General features: G+C 36.4%; 1 protein-coding gene across 8 annotated transcripts in view; it reads right to left on the reverse strand.

Annotated features, from left to right (window-relative positions):
- Window positions 1–22,388, reverse strand: part of LOC149286464 (serine/threonine-protein kinase DCLK1-like) — a 132,737-nt gene that overhangs the window by 41,904 nt on the left and 68,445 nt on the right. For 2 of the 8 annotated variants that reach the window (XM_089493885.1, XM_089493884.1), the window contains 2 exons: window positions 19,367–19,442; window positions 9,383–9,439 (listed from right to left, as the gene is read on the reverse strand). In XM_089493885.1, coding sequence (XP_089350011.1) covers window positions 9,383–9,439; window positions 19,367–19,442 — 133 coding nt within the window. Of the gene's footprint in view, window positions 1–9,382; window positions 9,440–18,935; window positions 18,939–19,366; window positions 19,462–22,388 lie in introns of those variants that run through there. The other 6 variants (XM_089493882.1, XM_089493880.1, XM_089493877.1 and 3 more) reach the window with 4 other exon arrangements.

A 22,388-nucleotide genomic window follows, 5' to 3' on the forward strand; every position in this document is an offset into this window, starting at 1 on the left:
TCAAGAATTCTGCATAATAACACGCCACGGCTATCCTGTAGCACCACTTATACTTTAGAACTGCCTTAATTATGGTGCCTGTCACTGTTTTCATGCAACATAAGGCATGCAGCATGGCAGGCATGGATGGCTCGGAGTGACTGCACGCTCATTATTCTATGCTGAGAGACCACAGCCAAATGACACTGGAAATAGTTATCCTTTTGGAGTATGAGCTTTTTTTAGACAGTATCTAAATTCTATTTATATACGGTATGGTCGCTGAAACATGTCTTCCAACGTTTCTACTGGTCAAAGAGGGGCACTTGTTTTAGGGGTCGTCTGGTTAGATGTGGGGCCCGGGCTTTTTCCGTGACTTTGTGGTGTATTGATAGTTGTGTATGAAAATGAGTAAGAGATGTAGAAGAAGAATTTGACGTCTAAATCACTTCTTTATACAGGTTTAGACAAGAGCAACAGCGATGGAGGACAGAGTGATTTGGGTCCAAAAGGGGCACTGTCCCTTTTATATTACTCAGTATGCTTTTTAATAAAGGAATACAGGATTTCAAATAAAAATGAAATGTTTAAAATTAATCTATTTCAGATGCACGTCAACATTTTACTGCCAACCCCGATGCTAACTTCTCTAATCATAATGACATATTTTGTTTACGTTCAGCTCAGACTTATATTTTTCCTTTGGTGGCAGCTTGATATGATGACTTACCGTTCCAGCCAAAATTTCCAAGAGATTTCATTCTTTGTGGCTTAACCTATGATCCCCTGTGGATGCATTTTAGCTGGGTCACATGACCTCTACAACCTGGTTTGTTTGAGTGGCAGATTTGAACAGTTGCCATCAACATAATCAAGATATGCGGCAGCCTGTGTGTGCATGGGGCATCCGTGATTATACATAGTAACATAGAATTGAACGTCGGATAAGAACCATTCGTCCCATCTAGCCTGCCTGTTTTCCTGTTTTTCTTGATATAAAGACCTTTATCAGTCTTTGGCCTCTTCTTAAATTCAGGACAGCTATGTGCCTATCCCATGCATGCTTTAATACCCTCACTTTATTAGCCTCTACCACTTTTGCTGGGAGGCTGTTTCACTTATCTACCACCCCCTCCGTAAAATAAAACAGAGGGCAAACCAACAAAACCAAAAACAAGGTGGCCAGTACCGTACGTCTTGGTCTCTTCTTAGGCTGAATAGGGCAGAATTTATCAACTGTTTTTCACTTACCTTTTTCTTAAGTTCCATCAAGTTCCATCTTGTTGTCAATGAAAGCAAAACACTAAGGGAACTCCGAGTTGAGATCCCAAGTTGAATCTCCATTGATGTTACAATTGATGTTAGGGAGAATGCTTTTTTTTATATATATAAGTTGTTCTTGCGGTACACCAAACTGGAGCCCTGAAACTTGGGGCTTTATGAATAAACCCCACAGCTATGATGTAGGCATTTTTAATACTGCATTATTTTAGATTACAAGCCCATTGATAAACAAAGTAGAAATGAAAAAAAAAAAACAACTACATTTCAAATGAAAATGTGCACCATTTGGGGAATATTAAAAATCTATTTTATGTTTATAAACAGGTTTGCTCAGAGGCTGAAGATTTTTTTTATGGTTTAGGATAAAATTGTTATGGCTTGAAATGTAATTCTCGGGTTTCAAGAAAATTGCAAGAGCACTAAACCAGTCAGCATTTGAATAAAAAAATTGGAATTCCGATCACTTGTTACTGAAAACGAATATCCAACTGCCTGGCAGCGTCATTAAAATATACCATCATTTTGTGGTAATGGATTAATGAAAATGAATGTGCGTGTCTTGTATGGGAAATTTGCATTTGAATTGCAGGGAAATAATTGCTTTGAATGTCAGTTTTGTTTTTCGGAATAAATTGAGAGAAAAATTGGAACTTAAAATCTGGGTTTTGTTACTGTGAGTAGAAAATGTACTAAAGTGTGAACGAGAAAACAGGAAGGTAGTGTCTTCTAAGGCACTAAGCTCTAAGGTAAGTGGATAGAAAAAGGATAGCGCATACATAGAGAATATATTAAGCAAACAAACAAAAAACGTCAAGGTATATGGGTAGAGAGTAGATGGGGTATGGAACGGAGTGGGCAATGCCACGTAGGCTCCAGAGAGATTAAATACATTTCTCCAAAACTCATTGTATCTATACTACATATACAATTATTCAACTCTTCAACTATTGTTTTTGTGGAGCTTATGTAATGACGTTCAGAGTTATTATTTATATGTGCATTATATCACATTATAAAGAAGGAATTACATATGTTTCCCATCTTGGTTTTAATTGTACAATAAAACACCAGCTAAGGAGAACATACTGATTTATATATTTTTATTTTTGATTGTGAAATTTTCTTAATATTTGAAAAAGAAAAACCTAAAAATCACAGTTTCATACTTTATTTTTCCCTGTTTTTGATGCCAACACCGTTTAGGCAAATTAGTCTGAAAGGTTACACGGGGCGATCTTTACAGATGCATCTTTAACATTTTTGTCCAGAATTTTTCCCCCTTTGCCTCCCCCAAGTCTTTGAGTTTGCCCAAGTGTTAGCAACAAATTGAACTATCTCATATGGATGAAATATAATGAATATATTATGTCAAATAAATAGGAATAGCTATGTATTTCCTGAAGGTCCACTGTTCTGGAGTTCCCCTAGAGTCCCACAATAACAAAAACACAATAAATATTTCCCATTCGCCTTTATTGTTTCATATTATTCAATCATTTGAAATTGTAACAAAACAACAATTTTGATGACAAAAGCAGATGCCATTACATGTTGTTATAACGAGAACATCCTACAAATGAAGTAAGACATTGGAACATTGGGGTCTATATACAGAGTGCCTACAAGATAAACATATTTTATCAGCCAGAAGTAGAAATGGATCATCCTGGGGTTTAGGACATGACATTTTGCTTTAAGTTATGGGTGTCTTTTCTTCAGATTGGGCCTCTTCACCTTCCTTTGCAAACAGTTGTCTATAAAAAGGTATTAACAACTTCTGTGCTCTGTGTTCTCTAATAGAGCAATGCCAATTTGTGTTATATCTATACTGATGGTCCTCCAATGGTGGGATTATCACTTATAACCTAAGATAACCTTTATGTCATTTGTTAATGTTATAATAATATATTTAATTTAAACCTACATTTCTCAATTATATTCTTATGTATATTGAAATACTGAGATTTAAGAGTCTATAATTATAAGAACAGCTATTCTATGCAAGGTTAGCCCTAGAGATTCTAGAAGCCCAGGAAAATGTTTCTAGCATTTGCTTTCTCCATGTTGAGGGTCCATACCAGCTCTGTACCCTAGGCAGTTGCCTAATTTGCCTCTATGGTAGGGCCAGCCTTATTCCACTTCATTAAAATTTTGATTTCAACGACTACCTAATTTACTTTGTAAAATTCACACTCCTTAAGATATTTGTTCTTATGGTCTTAAGGGTGTAATATCGAGGTCTATAAAACAAAGTAAAAATTACAAGCATCACAAAATCATTTTTTTTGCCTTGCAGCAAATAACATTTACTTTGGCTTCCACTTTAAGCCTGTGAGCAGATGTTGTTGATTCTAACTATACTATTAGTTATAATGTAATTATGTGATAAGGGTGACATGATCCCCAAGAACAAAGTTGCAAAATAGTTTTTCACTTGTTCACAGCTTTATGCACAGATTCCAATTTAGTTGATGATTAGTAAGCCTCTTTGCCTGTTTTGTTCAAAATTGTTATTATCTGAGCCGTTATATTAATTGCAAAAAAAAATTACAGTTGAAAAAGGTGTCCAACCATAAGCTTTTAGAAAAGAGTCGTACTATTAAGTGAAAAAGCCATAGACCAGGATCTTTAAAAAACTGATTGTCTCAGTATACTCACTTATATGTGATTCTAGATCACTAGGTATACCCAAAGCCAGCCCTGGATGTCGACTACTTTTATATATACCAGAGACAGGTATCTTTAAACTAATTTACTTATTATAAATTATAATTGATGACACTTGTTGTGTTTTGTTTATGCTAACCCATTTTTAGAACTTGTTCTCCATGCATAGTGGATTCACTATTACTTTGGTATATATCAGAATATTACAGATCTCTAGCTATACGAATTACAAGTCATCATTTTATATCTGTGCGTGTGCACATGAGAATATACATGACATTAGCAATAAATATTGGTTTACTATGTATGCTTTGGTGTATATGGTGGGTACATCCAACTGCATATTCATAAACTCAAATGACTGCTAATCTCCATGACCTCATTGCAGAACAAAAAAACATTCCTGAGGTATAAGCATAAAAGTGAGAATAATTTTCCATATACCAGAGACAGGTATCATGCTTTATAGATTGTAACATTTAATTATAGCACTATATTTCCTTATTTAACAATGCCACATTCAAGAACTGGTCCAAGAGAGAACAGAATAAAATGGCCGGCCTAGATTTATCAGACATGTGAAAAAATATTCTGCTGCAGAATTACAGAAAAGCATGATAGGCTCCAAACTCTTTATTAGTCCATAAATTGTATTATTAATCTGATCTGTCTGCATTAAGAGAATGCATTAAAAAGGTTTAATGAGAGAATAAAGCTGGACCGGAGATGGCATCATTTTAGAGACATTAAGAGGGATATTTTGATAGGATGACATTAATCGAAGACCCAGGAGGATGATGAATGAGATGCTAAACAAAATGATAGTTTATTTAAGGTTAATATTCCTCTTCCTGCAATACAGGATAAGGTGTGTTGCCATATAAGAAACTATTTACAGCTAATACTTGCAAAGAAGCCAACTGGTGATGCAATCAAAAAAACATTTTATGGGCAATCATGGCAAGTGGCTGATTACAAAACACACTTGGTTTGGCAAATATTTTATAAATGAAGGTTAATAATACTTTTTTTTTTAGTACTGTGTTTTGACAATAGAACATTTGGGATCTGACAGTTCTGTCTTTAATTTGTATATTTTATAGATATCTCAGTAGGTGTGGGCACTTTAATTTACATTTTACAGATGCTACACCCCTATAGCTGAATACATTTTTTTGACATTTACTTTTAATCACTTGTTTTATGGTAAGAGCATCGAAACGTACTTTTGTGGAACAAAACAAGGTTAGCACAAACTGAGAAATCTAGGCCTTTATTTTTGTATTTCATGATCATTTTACAATAATAGTTTGAGTAAAATGATTACAGAAAGATTGCCAAAATACGTCCAGAAAGACTTTGTAGGTTGTTCATTAAAATGGATATAAGCAAAAAACTTTAAATCTGCATGAATTGTACAGTTGCATGTGCTTCCAATTTGTCATATATATATATATATATATATATATATATATATGAAAAAAAACACGTATAAGTAGCTGTCCACAAATTAATGAACAATGATTCTCAGATAGAATTTGGTTGCTGACATTCATGGAAGGTATAGTTCAGCAGCTTCTGCAATGCTATAAATTGACTACAGCCAACATGTAACCAGGCTGTCCTTAAAGAGGAAATGTCGCATTATAGATTATCCGAGATCTATATTATTTGCACGCCCACATACATCTTTCATGTATTTCTTCACTTACGTATAATAATAAATACTTTTTATTATTGTTATTATTCTGTTGTGTAATATGTGAAAGCTGGCAAGCTGCTGATGCATCATATTTTAAATAGCTTCCTAGCTATAATATATTCATAATTACAGTGGTACTAAAAGAATGGAAATAAAGCACTGAAAATGTATGTGCTGTCTTCTAAAACAATGGAAAAATAATAGTAAGAATCGTATAACTTCCTTTTTGGCCCGATAGCTGAAGTGTTGTTAGGGATCATGGGGAATCGATTGAAATTTGCATATAAAACAGTTACAGTTTTACAGGTTGTGTAGGCGAGTGACGCCTGAACATCCTAAAAACAAAGCTTAAAAAATAACAGGTTGTAGATGGTTTTCAGTGGAGGGTCGAATTCTGGTTTTATCTCAAATGTGACAGTTCCTCTTTACAAGCAACATACATATGGTAACGTATACATAAAAACTTTATTGAATCCAACAATCAACATCGATGAAGCATTTTCATAACTGTGCAACATCACACGTTCTCTTTAGCAATACAGCAACAATAATTTCAACATGCCCCACAACATACCTTATGACACACATATACATATATTTCCTCTAAAGGGGAACCATCATGAAGACTGTACAAAGACATATATTACTCAACAGTGAATCACAGGGTCCCAAATAAACACCTTTTTCGTATTAAAATCTACCAAAGCTCTTCTTTTTTGTGACATTATTTGTTTCCCTATTTCCCTTTGTGAAGAGCCCAGAAACTGGGCACCTCGTTAAGGAAATATCAATCTCTCTCCCATTATATAGTAAACATGAGTCATTTTCCACTTCATAGGGGTCATTGCAACAACACAAAAAAGGAATTGGTGATATTGCCCCAATTTTCACAGGAGATGCACTTTAGAAGGCTATATCATAGATGAGATATTTTTTGGAACCCTGTGAATCGCCAGTAAGGCAAGATAAGTATGAACTTTCATATCTCGTCTTTATAGAATCTATGACCCCCTTTAAACATTAAAAAACAATATAGCTCAAATAAGCAATGGAAAGTCTCTTGACGACAACAATTGTGTTAATGGTTCATTTTCAAAAAAACATACATATTTTAGAGTAAAGATTTGAGAGTTTGGGGTATGCGTGATTACCTCTAACAAAAGTGTAGTCTGCCCAGACACCGCTCATTTTTATATGTAAATCAGTACCTTCATTTTTTTAAATGTTTTCTTTATTAATATTATTATTCATTAGCATTTTTATCTTCTCTATTTCTTAATCAGGATTTCTTAATAGATATCACGTATCATAATTTGAGACCTGGTGTATCAGATGGGGAATTTTTAACAACTTTTTGATAAAGATGATTAGTAATGAGTAAATAGATTGAAATACTTTGGTGGTACTTTGGTTCATTCATAATACCAGATTTCTCACACAATCAATGTTGGAAAATAAAGCTAGTCTGTATGGGATGTTTGAAGTAGATTCAAAACATGCAGATAATGGGTAGGAGCCCAACAGCCCCATTCCACTATATATTTCCATGGTGTCCCTATATAAATGACCCTTAAATTCAGGGTTGGGTGGCAATGATAAGGCAGTCCTGATACTTTGAGGCTGGATGATGGCTGGATATGAGAAGCCGCATGTTCCATTTTAACGTGGAGCGTGGCTGGGCATATCCAGCTGGCTACTGCACACCGGAGCACCCAATCTGCCACTGGAAGCCAGACGGCCATTTCAGGCCTGCTCAGATCTCCGGACCTGCACAGAATGAGGTCCTTTGTTTAACATGGCTGTTTACCAGCGTTTTTACCAAACAAGCTAAATACCTCGTTAAAGGAACCAGATGGAAGTTTATTGAGTATTTGGTTAAATATGCTGATTTGCAGATTGGTTTTTTTGCATTAAGAATGGTGGCAGGACAGACTACATGGGATCAGGGACATTCATTCCTGCTTAGGAGGGGAGCAAAAGGGCAAGGAGTTTATGAGTTTAAAAAAAACAAAAAACCAACAACCATGTACAAATATTACAGTTACTTGAGCAATTAAGCAATTTTTATGTCTTATCTGGAAATTAATGCCACCCTCCTGGGCAGGACTGTGCATCCCTAATGTAAAGGTTGTCAGGCCTCTCTTGTAGAAGACAAAAGTGAGCAAAAAGGACCGTTTAATGCAATCAAGTAAAGGCAGAGCTATTTAGTTTACATTCATTGGGGATTTATATTAACCAGTGGTAAATGGATCAGGAAAGTTTAACTCCAAGGTCCACTGGAGGTCCATGTGGGAGCATAAAACAGGTGGAACGTGTCCATAAGTTATAGCTATATGCACTTGATGACGTGATTCTAGCCCCTATTGTCATAAAACAAGGGCAGATATTAGGCAGAATGAATGGAAAGGGCCAAACACCACTCCACCCCACCAGTAAATCAGTTGAAATACCTAGGGCTTTCAGGGCAAATCCAGAGAGTTCCCATGTACGATGATAAAAGACTGCCGCTTATACATGATTATACATGATTAGATGGAGTTTATTTATGAAGTAGTACAGTGTCTCATTTAAAACAGCACAGAAGAATCACTGATTAGTCCATTTTCACCTACAGCTAAGCATGACGGGCCAGCTTAGTTAGTAGGTTACAATTAACTTATTCTGACAATCCTTAGGTTATAGCAAAGAAATTAGTGAACCACGAAGATGCAAAAGCTGCAGGGTCGGTCCGTGTAACGTGGGGTGGATGAAGGGGTTATCTGCCTGTCTGGAAAAAGAGGATTGTGTTTGTCCATTTAGGAATATCCAGAGAATTGGCCCTTTATAACTAATTGAAATAGTTCATACAAGGGAAGCACTACACTTTGGTAAAAACATTTTTTGGGGAAAAATCATGGCCAGATCATATGGAGTAATTGCAAAATACTGTGTGGCAAAATGTAAAAGAGCGAATTAAGATTCCTGGTTGTGACGAAACCTGGATTTTATCTGAATTAAAACTCCTAGCTACTAGCTTTTACATTTCCATGGGGTATTTTTATATCCAAACTGTAGTAAAGTAGATTTTAGCTAATCATAAACGTCATATTAAATAACACCACTCGTTCTCTAGCGATATGGATTATATATATAGAATATTACAATTCTTTTGTGCTTTTGCGGTAAAAAAGTGTGACTTTACTTCTGAGTAAAAGTTAAGCAAAGTCAGTTATAAAATGAGTTAACAATGTTGTCTTTAAGAAAGGACAAAAGTGACAGAGGAAACGGACATGGGTCTGATGAAAACATAGTGTGATAACTGCTGGAATTACTCTATTCTATGCAGAGTTTTTTCCATGATAGTAATATTAGCAACCAAACTATCTTTTCTGTAAAATATGATGTCCTAGAACCACAATAACTGCAGTATGCTGCATGACTTACTACGGGCCAAATCTTTTATTTAATTACACTGGGAAAGAGCCCAGGCATTACCTATTTCTAAAGCAGACTGCAGTATAATCATTATGACATCATTTTTGGGAATCTTTATTCAATGTAAATTTCCTAGTTTTTTTTTCCAAGCAGACATTTTCTTTTTTTTTTTTATACCCTAAATTGATAAGGCTTACTTAAACACCCCTTCATTCCTCCCATAATTAAGACATGGACCTGATGCAGCTTTTGCTCTTCTTCTTTTGTCGATGGTTAAATTAGTTACATTAAAACTGTCACCGATTCACAAACCAGAAACAATGCTCCATTTCTTGTTTAAACTGAGTCTCCTACTGAATCCAAATCATCCGAAGACAGGTGACGATACAGGTCCTGTAAGATGAAGTGTATTATAGATTTGTTCACCTGTTATTTTTAATGCTTTAGTTTTTTCACATTTTTTTTAACTTAAATTGCAGTTTGAAGAAAATTGACATAAACAAGGACACAGAAGACTTTTTTCTCTTTTCATTCTAGACAGTACTAAACATTCTAAAAGCCGTAATGATCACAGCTTAACAAAGAGACCAACATACAGAAGAACATCAAGATTTTGTGTTATATTACCTAATGTCAACCTGGCTACCAAAGCATTCAGTATACATGCTGGTCTTTCTTATTCAGTTGTCATAATTGGTTTACTTTTGATCAATACATTTTAACCCGAGCACCAAATAACCTAGCTGAATTACTTTAATTTCTATTAAGACAGAATTTTCAAAGGGTAAGTTGGATTGTTAGTTATTGAATTAACCTGCATTTGTCAGCAATACATTGTTTTTCATAGACACAGTGAATAACTGTTTCCACGATCTATGACATCAGGCTGGCCCAATATGCAAATGCTTTGCAACATTTATTTGCATCTGGAGTTTTTTAATGTTTCAAGTCCATAGTTGCATTAATTTAATTATATATAAGTGTTTTATTTATGTTTGATACTCATTTTCTTATATGCCACACATGGGCTATATATGTTTCCAATAAAATATTTATTATTTTTGTTGTAGACAATATGCCAAATACTATGAAATATACCAAGAACAATTAACGGTAGCTAAAAATTAGTATTCCACAAAGCAAGAAGCTATTACCGGGGATCATGGATAGACAAAGCGTATAAGGACACAAGGTTTGTGAAGATCCATAGAACATCACTAAATTGTCCACCACACACACCAATAAATGTCCACCATGAGCAATGTTCCTACACCTGCTGGGGATTCTAGACAAGCGATAAAAATGAGTGGTGAATACTGGGGCTCTGGGGGCCTGACTCTGTCCGCTCCTGTTTCATTTGTGATGTAATAGGGGATAGCTCAACCTAGTTCAAGCACCCATAGGAAAACTTCTGGAAAGTTCTCAGGAATGAAATGCAGAGAGTTATTATTTTGTAACTATAAACAGGCATTGGTGAAGGTTTGCTGACATCATCCCGACTGTATTTGCAGGCTGTCCTCAACTACTGGTTACAATCATCAAATGGCAGGAGCAGGGTCCTCTCCTTCTCCTTCTGTACCAGTATGTGTTAATGTGTGTTAATCTTACTGGCAAATTGTGTATTGTCAATTTTAATGTCATTATTCATTTTCACTGTCCCCTGTTGTAATAGCGATACGGTATCTGCTGCTGCTCTAAAATAAGACAGATCCTGTAGATAAATGAGCGTACTGAAAAGGACGCTAGTCCGATATATAATTCCAGTTCTGTTTAATATGCATAACACATCATTACTGGTCATGAAAAGGTTGACTACAGAGGAAAAAAAAGATCACAGGACCAATTATTTCATCTCCATACTTTCCAAGTGCCTGTAATTACTATAGTCCATTAAGGAAAGCACAGTTATGCTAAAGGTTACAATTTATGCTGAATTTCCTAATTGTTTAGAAGTCTCGACATACATATCTGTCATTAAAACAACCCTAGCATCAAAGTGTGGCACAAAGATTTTTTTCCAAATCTGTTTTTCTACATGTCAAAACAAGCAGGCTGGCAAACGAGACTTTCCTCAACTGAAGCTGGAAAGATAAACCATGGATAGAAAAAAAAACTGGGCCATGCGCTCTTAACTAAAGGAAATGTATTTTCGGTATTAGCTCCTGTTGCTTAGCAACCTTGCAAAAAAAAACACAAGCGGGATTGCATATACATCCGTGTGTTTGGTGTCACATTTAGAAAATGAAGGCAGACTGTATAGAACCCTGATATCAATTAAATGCATACAGTGCAATGTATTACGCTACATATAATATACTGATGACCTCTTGTCCTAATATACATAAAAGATACATTAAATGATGGATCAGCTCACTGTAGCCTATAACATTCTCACTTTATGTGACAAGTAATCAGCGACACTGACTTCCTCTTTAAGAAACATGTTTGTAGAACTTTCCCATAAGGAAATCAAGAATTTAGTGAGTGAAACATGTAGATAGAAAGGTTTGTATAAAGTAAGTAAAATGGAAAACAATCTTGGCTACCCACAATAAAATAGGTCTTATTCATAAGGCTCAAGGGACTGTATTATTAATTCTTGTTATTGCGAACCAGAATACTCTTGTTTGTGATTTTCAAAACAGATATCGAAAAAGAAGATATGAGACAGGGAAACAGAAAAATAAATAAATAAATCATGATTCATATGATAGCACAAACTCCAGGCAGAGAACACAATAAGGCTGCATTACTAATTTATTCCTTTGTCTCTAGTGAACTGACAGAATTTAGTGTCTTAAAATGCTAAATGTAGGGTATTCATTTGGTATCTGGGTAGACTGTGACTATGTGGAGTGACCAGCAGAGGGAGGGCTACACAATTCCTGGGTAGACTGTGGCTATGTGGAGTGACCAGCAGAGGGAGGGCTACACAATTCCTAGGTAGACTGTGACTATGTGGAGTGACCAGCAGAGGGAGTGCTACACGATTCCTGGGTAGACTGTGACTATGTGGAGTGACCAGCAGAGGGAGTGCTACACGATTCCTGGGTAGACTGTGGCTATGTGGAGTGACCAGCAGAGGGAGTGCTACACAATTCCTGGGTAGACTGTGACTATGTGGAGTGGCCAGCAGAGGGAGTGCTACACAATTCCTGGGTAGACTGTGACTATGTGAAGTGACCAGCAGAGGGAGGGCTACACAATTCCTGGGTAGACTGTGACTAAGTGGAGTGACCAGCAGAGGGAGGGCTACACAATTCCTGGGTAGACTGTGACTATGAGGAGTGACCAGCAGAGGGAGTGCTACACAATTCCTGTGTAGACTGTGATTATGTGGAGTGACCAGCAGAGGGAGGGCTACACAATTCCTGGGTAGACTGTGACTAAGTGGAGTGACCAGCAGAGGGAGGGCTACACAATTCCTGGGTAGACTGTGACTATGAGGAGTGACCAGCAGAGGGAGTGCTACACAATTCCTGTGTAGACTGTGATTATGTGGAGTGACCAGCAGAGGGAGGGCTACATAATTCCTGGGTAGACTGTGACTATGTGGAGTGATCCGCACAGGGAGTGCTACATGATTCCTGGGTAGACTGTGACTATGTGGAGTGACCAGCAGAGGGAGTGCTACACAATTCCTGGGTAGACTGTGACTATGTGGAGTGACCAAGTGACCAGCAGAGGGAGGGCTACACAATTCCTGGGTAGACTGTGACTATGTGGAGTGACCAGCAGAGGGAGTGCTACACGATTCCTGGGTAGACTGTGACTATGTGGAGTGACCAGCAGAGGGAGTGCTACACAATTCCTAGGTGCACTGTGACTATGTGGAGTGACCAGTAGTGCTACATAATTTAAAATCATTTAACAAAATGCAAAGAAAAATCTAAACCAAATTAATATTTATTTGCCTTTGCCTTCAAAACAGCATCAATTCTTCTAGGTACACCAAGTCTGGTATATAGTTAGATGTATGATTAAACAATTATACCAAAGAGGTGCTAATGAGCACCAATTTATTATGTAGGTCGAACCACAACCATTAACTGAAAAAGCTTTTTTCCACACTTGCCTAAAACAGTTTTACCCTGGCTCATACTCTAATAGGGTAAGCGATCTCTCTATTCCATATCTCTTTTCTATCCAAGAAACTGAATCTACAACACAATCAGGTTTCATCATCATATTACTACTGTCATCAGCTTTAGTTGAGCGCAACTGCTTTGTCCTCAAGGTATATCTAAAACATATAGAAGCTGTGATTTCATATTCCATCTGAGCTGGTGAACGGCAGCTAGTTGATAAAAAAGGAGGTGTGACTGGTAGAGCTGGCTATGATGGTGGTTGGGTCTCTCTGGGCTCAAAAGCCAACAGTACCCATGGGGGCTACAGGATGATTACATTATGGGTTATAGTTTACATTCACAAGGGAGGGTATCTTGGCTATGTCTTAGTCATGAGACTTACAAGGCTCGTGGCCACAAATGTGTAAGTCAAGCTGTGAAGATTACCCTATCTCCTAGAGTAGTGAAACCTTAAGAGGCAAGGGGCTATAATTGTCCAGGGGCATTAATTCCAACACCAGCAGCTTCTGTTGAAAAAAAACTAGCTGTAATGCAGAAATGTAAAGTTGTGATTTTGTTTTCCATGTTAGCCCTTCTCCTAGAAGAATTGTAGCCGGATCATTGCCCTTCATATTGCATCACTAAAGCAAAAGGATTCACATTTTTTCCACAGCTTTTTGGTAGCTTGGTCTAATACAGTGAATGTAACAAAATGGTATGACCATACAGATGTTTGATATTTAAACACATATGTGGTTTAAGGGTCCATGGAGTCTTAACCATGCCACACTTTAACTAAATTGTTTTAATGGAATTGAGTCAAACACTGGCACAAGATTATTTTAGTTATGGCACCTAGAGTTGTATTTAAAGCTAAGATTTCAAACGGCTGTAGGGTTCAATAAATATACATATATCAAAGTATTCTGTTGCGAGAGGCTGATTCATACAAAACATCAATGAAACATTTTATACTCCAGGCACTCGGTTTGCAAAATATATCTTTGGAAATACTTAGTTTTACTATAAGCATTGGAAGGTAGGATTCCACTGTCACAAACTGTTGCATCTAAACTTGCACCTGCCTAAAGGGTGGTTTAAACCAAGGTAGCTGATGTTGTAAGGTAAGTGTTGTAAACATGTTTATGATAGTTATTTTGTAAACTTATAGATTGTAAACTGGTTTAACTGGTTATGTCCTTTTTACCCATTGTACAACGCTGCAGAATATGATGACGCTTTACAAATCAATAAATAATAATAATACATTAAAATAAAATACTTAATGTATTGCCCCTGCTAGTGTAGCATAGAAAGCTTGGTAATGGTACTGTGAGTGGGAAACTTTGTAACATCTCGTTGTAGAAGTAGATTGTACTTGAATGATGTCATTAAGCAAAGTACATTCTGGGTCTCCCCTCAAATTCATTACAGGCTGCTCATAGGGTGAAGGAAAGTAGAATTCATGGGAGATCAGTTAATTTCCAACCCACATCTGGCCCACTCTGTCCCCGCATTGCAATCAATTACTCATCAATGGAAAGGGTGTTAAAGCTACTAGAACTCAAAAATTAACCTTGAAAAATATTGTCTTCAATTAGCATTAGCATTAGTATTTTGAGAAAAAAGATAAGATGGCTAATATACTCATCAGTAATCGATTCAACCCACACCACACATACCGAGCAATGACCTCTCAAACTCACAGTTAGCAAGCGTAACTCAAAATCAAAGTCTGGCAAGCAATATTTTCAATCACAGTGCATCCGAGCAGATTAATGCAAACCTGTGGACAGCCAATTAAGATAAAAGTAACCGAAAAAATACGTTCATTTAAGTTGAACTAGTCTTAAAAAGCTGTAGAGACCCCCTTTGCCTTAATCAACAGCAGCAAAAAAAGAGATTTAAATCAAAAAATACGGCCACCCTTGCTGTTCATATTTCTAATTTTACAAACGATATTAAAACATTAATACATTTTGGTTCAAATAGAGTCTTTGTAAATCTTGAACACATTATTTTAGCCCACATTTACAAGTTTTCCATGCAATTACAAAGAGAAATAAATGTAATAACCTAACATCAGTTTGAAGTAAAATAATTTAACAAAGACATGTTAATGGATGTAAAAAAAAAAAAAGGACCACCGAATACATTTTCAAAAAATGCATAAATTAAGGCACAAGATATTAAATAGCTTAATTTAATATCATAATGCACAAGCAATGGTGCCCAGAGCTGTAAATGGGGATTTCATGTTGGTTTCATATTAAATGTATATTGAATGTACAAAAAGATATTACTGAACTCTTATAAAGAAGAGCCCAAAAAAGTTCTAGTATAACCAAAATATCCCACTTGTTAACATAGTAATTAAACAAAATCACTTAAATTATACATTCAAGCATAATTAGTTTAGTGTGTTTTATGTATTACTTGGGTGGCCTGGATTTAATTAATTTTAATAATCCTAATACCATAGTTGCAAGGGTTCAATTTGAAAACAATTTTAGTGTCAGATTCTTTTTTTTTTTTATCCCTCTTTTATATGGCCTTTATTGATTTCCAGAATTTCTGTCAAAAATGTAACAAGAATCAGTTGAATGAACCATTTAAAATATTTTATTGTACAGCTTACCAGAATTTTAAAAATATTACCTGAGTTTCGATCAATCACAAAAATTCACTTACTTGTTCCCCGCTCCTCCTCCTCCTTCACGTTCCCATGGTCTTCTTTCTTCTCCGTTGACCCACTTCTCCTAGTGATCCCCTGTACTACCCATGTCTTCTGGAGCACTTCATCATCATGACAGAGTCTGACGAGGAAGGTCTGTAGGAGGCCAGAGTGATGCAGAGGATCACTGGGAGAAGCGGATCAACATAGAAGAAAGAACGAAGACACGTAGAACAGGAGGAAGGAGAAGAAGCTCAGAACAAGAAGTGGAACCGTGGAGAGACATTGAGAGAGAGCGTGACAGAAAGTGAGTGACAACTAGTTTTGCTTTTGAATAACAAAAAATTTGTTGGAATTTCTTTAGGTCCATGTGCACAAGACTAATATAAACTTGCATACACACTCACTGATTCACGTACACATGGATCCAACTCCTAGCTGATTTCATTAACCAGAAATGCTGTTCAAAATAACTATTTTTACAATTATTGCTTTAGAGCATGTAATTATGAACATGAGGTTTCAGTCTCCAGGCTGGATTCTTTAATGTCACCTAGTTTTTTCAGATACAAAAACGTGTCTACAATGGATGGTCAGCTAACATCAGAATTGTTCCTGGTGATTGCTTTCGGCATATATATGTAATCTTGAAACTGGGTTACCTCTGTACCATTTGTATGCACGCAAGTCTGAGCGACTTCAAACAAAATTCTTAGACGTTCAATGGGTTAGTTGGTGCTTTGGGCTAAAACCAACCGAATATAAAAAAGAGAGCAAAAAAGAGCATGTATTTCTTCTTCTCTAAAAATCTAATAATTCTAGTTTGTCAGTTTGGCCAGTGGGCAATACAAAGAGCTTTATATAAACTAGAGAAATATAAAATGGGCTAGTGTGATCTAGTATCAAAAATACATTTCAAAATAATTGGGGTCCTCAGAACCCCATAAACCCCACACAGACACACAAGATCAGCACATGCTCCTCTCTGGCCTCCAAGGGTTTTGATGGCCCTTGATGTATCTTTGGTATAACACTGGGCAATGAAAAGTGGGAGAACTGGCCAAAATGGCACAGATGTTGAGCCATCTCCCCTTTGCAGACACATTGATCATGGTATGTTTTGGGGGCATTGTTTACCTAATTTCCATACTTTAGACCAGTGATGGAAAACCTATGGCATGCGTGCACGGCCAGGGCCAACTGACCATTTTTTAAAATGGGCCTAAAATACACTGCTTCCTTACAAAGCGTGTCGGCTATTGATGGCGAGTGCAGGAATATGATGTCACATCCCAGTCCACAGCACTGAACCCATGCGCACAGCGATGAGGCGCTGGAACAGACCTCACGCTCCCACTACAGGAACTAAGAAACATAAGAGATGTGGAGAAGGAGGAGTGATAGTAAGAAAATGGAGAGAGAAAGATTAAAAAGAGAAAGATAAAGGGAAGATTTAGAGAGAAGGGGAGGTAATGAGAAAGAGGAGAGATAGTGGCAGCAGCAGCACATGGATTCCATCTGAGAACACCTTGCAATATAAATATATTTATAAACATTTAGAGTAAACTGGATGGGTGCAAGGTGTATGCATATATATGTATATATATTTAGATTTAACAAGATAGGTGACATCTCAGATTTAACCCATGTGCTGCTGCCATTGCACTTTTCTTTCTCAAGATATGAATAAAAGAAGGGTTAAACATGATGCAGATTATTCTTTAACCTGCTGCATTTATCCCCCAACAGAATCACACACACAGATATATATATATATATATATATACACACACAGAGACACACAGAATATATACCGTATATTTAAATATATATATATATATACTTATGTATCTTGCAAAAAAAAACTCTCCCAAGCTGTGTGATGTATGTAAGTGTACGTATGTTTGTGTGTGTATGTATGTATGAATTTAAGTTAGATTGTATATTAGTTTGTGTATGTATTTTTCTTTGGCTCCCTCACTTCAAAATTATGGAAAAAATACAATGGGATAAAAAAAAACCAAAAGAACAGTTTTGGCTTACAAAATATCCAAAATATTGGTAGTGATTAACAAAATAAAAAAAGCTTGTTTTAGTGTGGCCCTCCTCACCTTGTGTTTCTGTAAATCTTTATTGTTACGTGACGAGCTAGTTCTTATAATAAAACAATGAGTAATAATAACCTTATACCCAATTTATGCAGTCCATATCCCCTCAGTTCCCCAACCAAACCATCCAGCCCTAGGCTGTGGGGTACGGGGCTTTTGTAATGTATGAGTCAAGGGTGTACCATCCCCAGGGCCAAAAAACCACACTGAACCACAGTCTACCCACACGCTAAGGGATGCCTCCTACCATCCTCTTGCAGAATGACCTATTTTCTTGTGGTTCATAGGGATGGAGAACCCCTTGGTTCCTTGGTCCCTTAGTAGTATAGGCAAGTGGATTATGGCATCTATTGGTCAGGGTTATGTATGCAGATGAGGGGACTTGTGGTGGAGCATACTTTTCATTAATTTAACAATTCAACGACTGCCCACCCACAGTGGAAGTGGAGCAGGTTGTTGGGGGAATTTAGGGAAAGGCTACAGGACCGCCTCAGTCTCAGTTTGCCAACAGCAGCAATTCAACTGGCAGAAAGTGGAAGGCAAGAAGGGGACATCATTTCCATAATTGCCACAACTGAGTACTTGCACCTTTGCAAAAGAGAACTGCCAGTTACTCTGCAGCACTTTATTCCCTAAAATAAATGCTGTTTGTGAATATGATAAACATTTATATTTTAAAAATACAGCTCATCTACCTGGTTAAAGCTAGCATTTCACTCACAAAAGCATGTATGGGCAGCAATCACTTTACTCCCAAAGCTACTTTAGCATGGACCTCATATTGTAGTTCTCCATTCTGTTGTGTAGGTCATATTTAGTACAGTAGGGAATGATAAGACACTGCAGCGGGAATCGTTATAAACCATGAGAGTAGGTGGACAGCATCTTCCCAAATTCTAGAACTGTTGTTGGAAAACAGGGTGCAAGCACCAAAGCCATAGGTTCATTGGCGATTTCCCTACTAAAAATCTTCAAATACGTTAGAATGAAAAACCCAACACAAATCCATGTAATTATTCTATCTCAGAGGAAGAAGTAACAACCTGTTTAGAAGTTATACTTTCAAGTATAACACTGCAGATGAAAATCCCAAATACTATACACGTTCACCAATTTAGTAATTGGACCTACCTGTAATACCATTTGCTCCTTCATATTACATGTCATTTCTGAATAAATAACCATATTTTCAATCGGAAAGTAGTAATCTTTGTATAATATGATTTAATAATAACCATTGGAGCCATATTAGTTTTTTTTTACCATGTGCACCAGTTCGCTAAGATGGCACATACATTTAATCCATATGTAATCAATCATGCGTGTTATCCTTCCAATATCTAGCACAGAACACTAGTGACTGACACATAACTTTGACGACATGTGAAACATTGTACTGAAGAGTAGCTTAAGGCACTGAACACATATAATGGATCTTTGGTAACATTAGAAATTAAAAAAAGAACTGTACCCTGTGTTTGCGCAGACTCCCGGGGCTGGTCGGTGATGGACTTGGTGATTTTCCGGAGCGTGGGGTAGAGAGCTGGCTCCCTGGGGTTCCATTAACTGGAGAGAACACAATGGATGCAAAATATGAATGAAAAGCGAACACAGAGATGGAAAAGATATTCTATATGCATTTAATTCCTCCATTGTCAGAGTGGCAACTCAGCAGTAAATGAATGTGAATTATTTGAATTCATTTCAGACCGGGGACATTTTTTTTTTAAATGTCCTCATTTCTAAACAGGATTCGTAAATATCCAAAATAAAACTGTAATGCATGCCCTGTAACATCATTTGTAGGTTTTTAGTCACAGCAATAAAAAAGAAGCTTTTATCTCATCTTCAACGTCAGAAGGAAGAATTTTGCATTAATACGTAGAAGCCATATCTGCAAACCATGCAATTATTAATTTCTGTATATAGCCATTTGTACATATACCTGTTATAAAACATTGTATTTAAACATAGAAAATAAGAATAGATATATAATATGTATAATAATAAGAATAAGAAGAATAAGAATATATATAATAATATATAATATTATAATATATATATATATATAAAACCGGGATATTAACATGACTTTCGTTGTACTATATATAGATCGACATTATTCTCAATTGGACTGTTATAAAATATATATTCAATAATGGTACTGTTATTATCCTATATATATATATTTCCTATGAGCCACGTGCTGAAATGTCAAAGTCAATAGTAAATGTTAAATTACAGACACATCTTTTAACTTGTCAACCTGTATTTTCTATTTACAAAGAAACATATTTCATCGTTACGCCACAATCCTATAGATATAATCCTAGTGACAAATTAATATGCCAGGCTATCTATTTATCCATAGCAGGCTAATAAAAATAATTAAAAAAAAAATGAAAGCATTTTACTCTTACCTTCTATAAACTCTAGCATTGATCAGGCTTCTGATTAAACAAATGCTTTGTACAGAATTTAGCCAAGGCTTAGCACAAAGGAGGAAAGAAATGAAATAATAAAGAGCTGTGGGATTAGATATGTGAAGGCAGGCTGCTCACACTGCGAGCTGAGTGAGATACAGCTCTCGGAGGCAGACTGCTTTTTATGCGTAATCTTGACGTCTTCTGACCAGCAGTGGGAGGTATAGGTGGTGTCTTAGGTCTGCATCAAAAGGTGTCAGTGAAGCAAAATGCTGCTGCTATGGAAAAAAAGGAATTACACCCCCCCAACCCCCCCACTCCCATAAACCCCCTTAAATTTTAGTAATTTAATATGCTTTGTTGTGACTCATTAAGGGACTCTTTAGTGAGGGCACAATCTCCAATGACTCATCTTAAAAGTAAAGAGACAATGACACTTATGTGGCACCATTGTCGATGGCTAGGATATCAGAAGCAAAATCCTGCAGAGATGTTTCACAGTTTACCAAAATCTAAACACAAACACTTGTCTGCTACATTAACATTTTGTTTAGATGAGAATTTGAACATTAAAATACAACGCAGCATACAACAAATGCTTTTTTTCTTGCTTTTAGAAAGAATCTTTGGGTTTTCAAAGCTTGAATAATGTGCCAAAGATCAGATTGTTGGCAGTTTTACAGAAAAGCAATATTTTTGCTGTTTGTCCTACTGTCAAACTATTTGAATATGTCTGCTTAAAAGAAAAACTTTGATGGATCAGATAACTCCCATTAATGATGATGACACCTAGATGAATTACCAGGGAACAATGAAGAGATCGCCGAAATTTGTGGTTTTATTAAAGTAATTGTTACTTTTTGTCGTGCTTTAAAATGTTTCTTTTCATAAGCATTAGGATGATACATACAGTTTTACAGGTCCTTCTAAAAGCTTTTTGCAGAAAGAAACTATTGGCTTAAATATGCCACTAAGCAATCGCTCTAGCCAATAGGAAATTAAGCAGTGTTGAACTTGACTTGTCTGCATCCTTGCGGAGAAGATAACGCCTAGCATCTTAATTAGGAAGACTATATCTTTCTCACGAGAGTTTTTTCCCAGAAATTTTTCTACTTGACAGTGTTGATAAATGAGTTATTCCTCCCCAATCAGGGACATTCCTAGCCTTCTACAACATCTGGGCTTCTGGTTCTCAGATAACGTCACCTATATATACCCACACAAACATCACATAATCACCTTGATACTTCACACCAGGAGGTTTATTAGCTAAACCATCACATGGGTTTACATAAAACAGTAAATTGTAGGATTTGGGAAAAAGGACATAGAAAAAAATAAATGTTTATTCAGATCAATGAAAAACTCTATTGATGTCTGCTGAATCATTAATCACCCAAAGATGGGAATAAGGGTAAAATATTATATGTTTTTAGTTGCTTGCCTTTGTTAAAACACAGCATTAAAAAGTTAATTTAGTAAAGAAATATATATATGGAAACACCAATGTATGCCCTATAGTATGATTTCTGTCACGGCAGAATCAGCATATGTAAAGATATTCTCAAGCAACCCCTTCTGTTCACGCACATGTTATTAGGACATTTTGTTTGTACCTTTGGAAAGACTGCAGAGTAAACAGACAACAGTGATTCACAGCTCATCTGATAATAAGTAAACAAGCAAAGTTTCCAAAAGGTTAAATTCAGCCCCAGACAATTGATTTTCTACTTATATTTATTAATATTACCAAAGGAAGAATCAATCAAAATCCCTCAAGCGTGCACGATAAAGTTAGTAGAAAGATCTAAAATGAATAACCGGTGGAAGTCGATTGTTTATCTATCAGATAAACCCAATGGTCAGTGTGTTTTGTTCACAGCCCAGATTCGTATTCTGACAAAAACACCAAAGGTCAGGAAAGATGAGTCAAATGAAAAGGAAAATGGGTAGGCTGTTTGCCTTGGGACTTTCTAGTCATGGCTCAACAGGGCTAAGGTCTTTAGAATAAAAAAGTGTACACTCCTTGCCCACAGAATTTTCATCACAACCAGTTTTGATTTCAACAAA

This window comes from Sceloporus occidentalis, unplaced genomic scaffold (assembly GCF_023333645.1).
Source record: "Sceloporus occidentalis isolate IW3139 unplaced genomic scaffold, rSceOcc1.0.p SCAF_68, whole genome shotgun sequence".
NCBI lineage: Eukaryota > Metazoa > Chordata > Lepidosauria > Squamata > Phrynosomatidae > Sceloporus > Sceloporus occidentalis.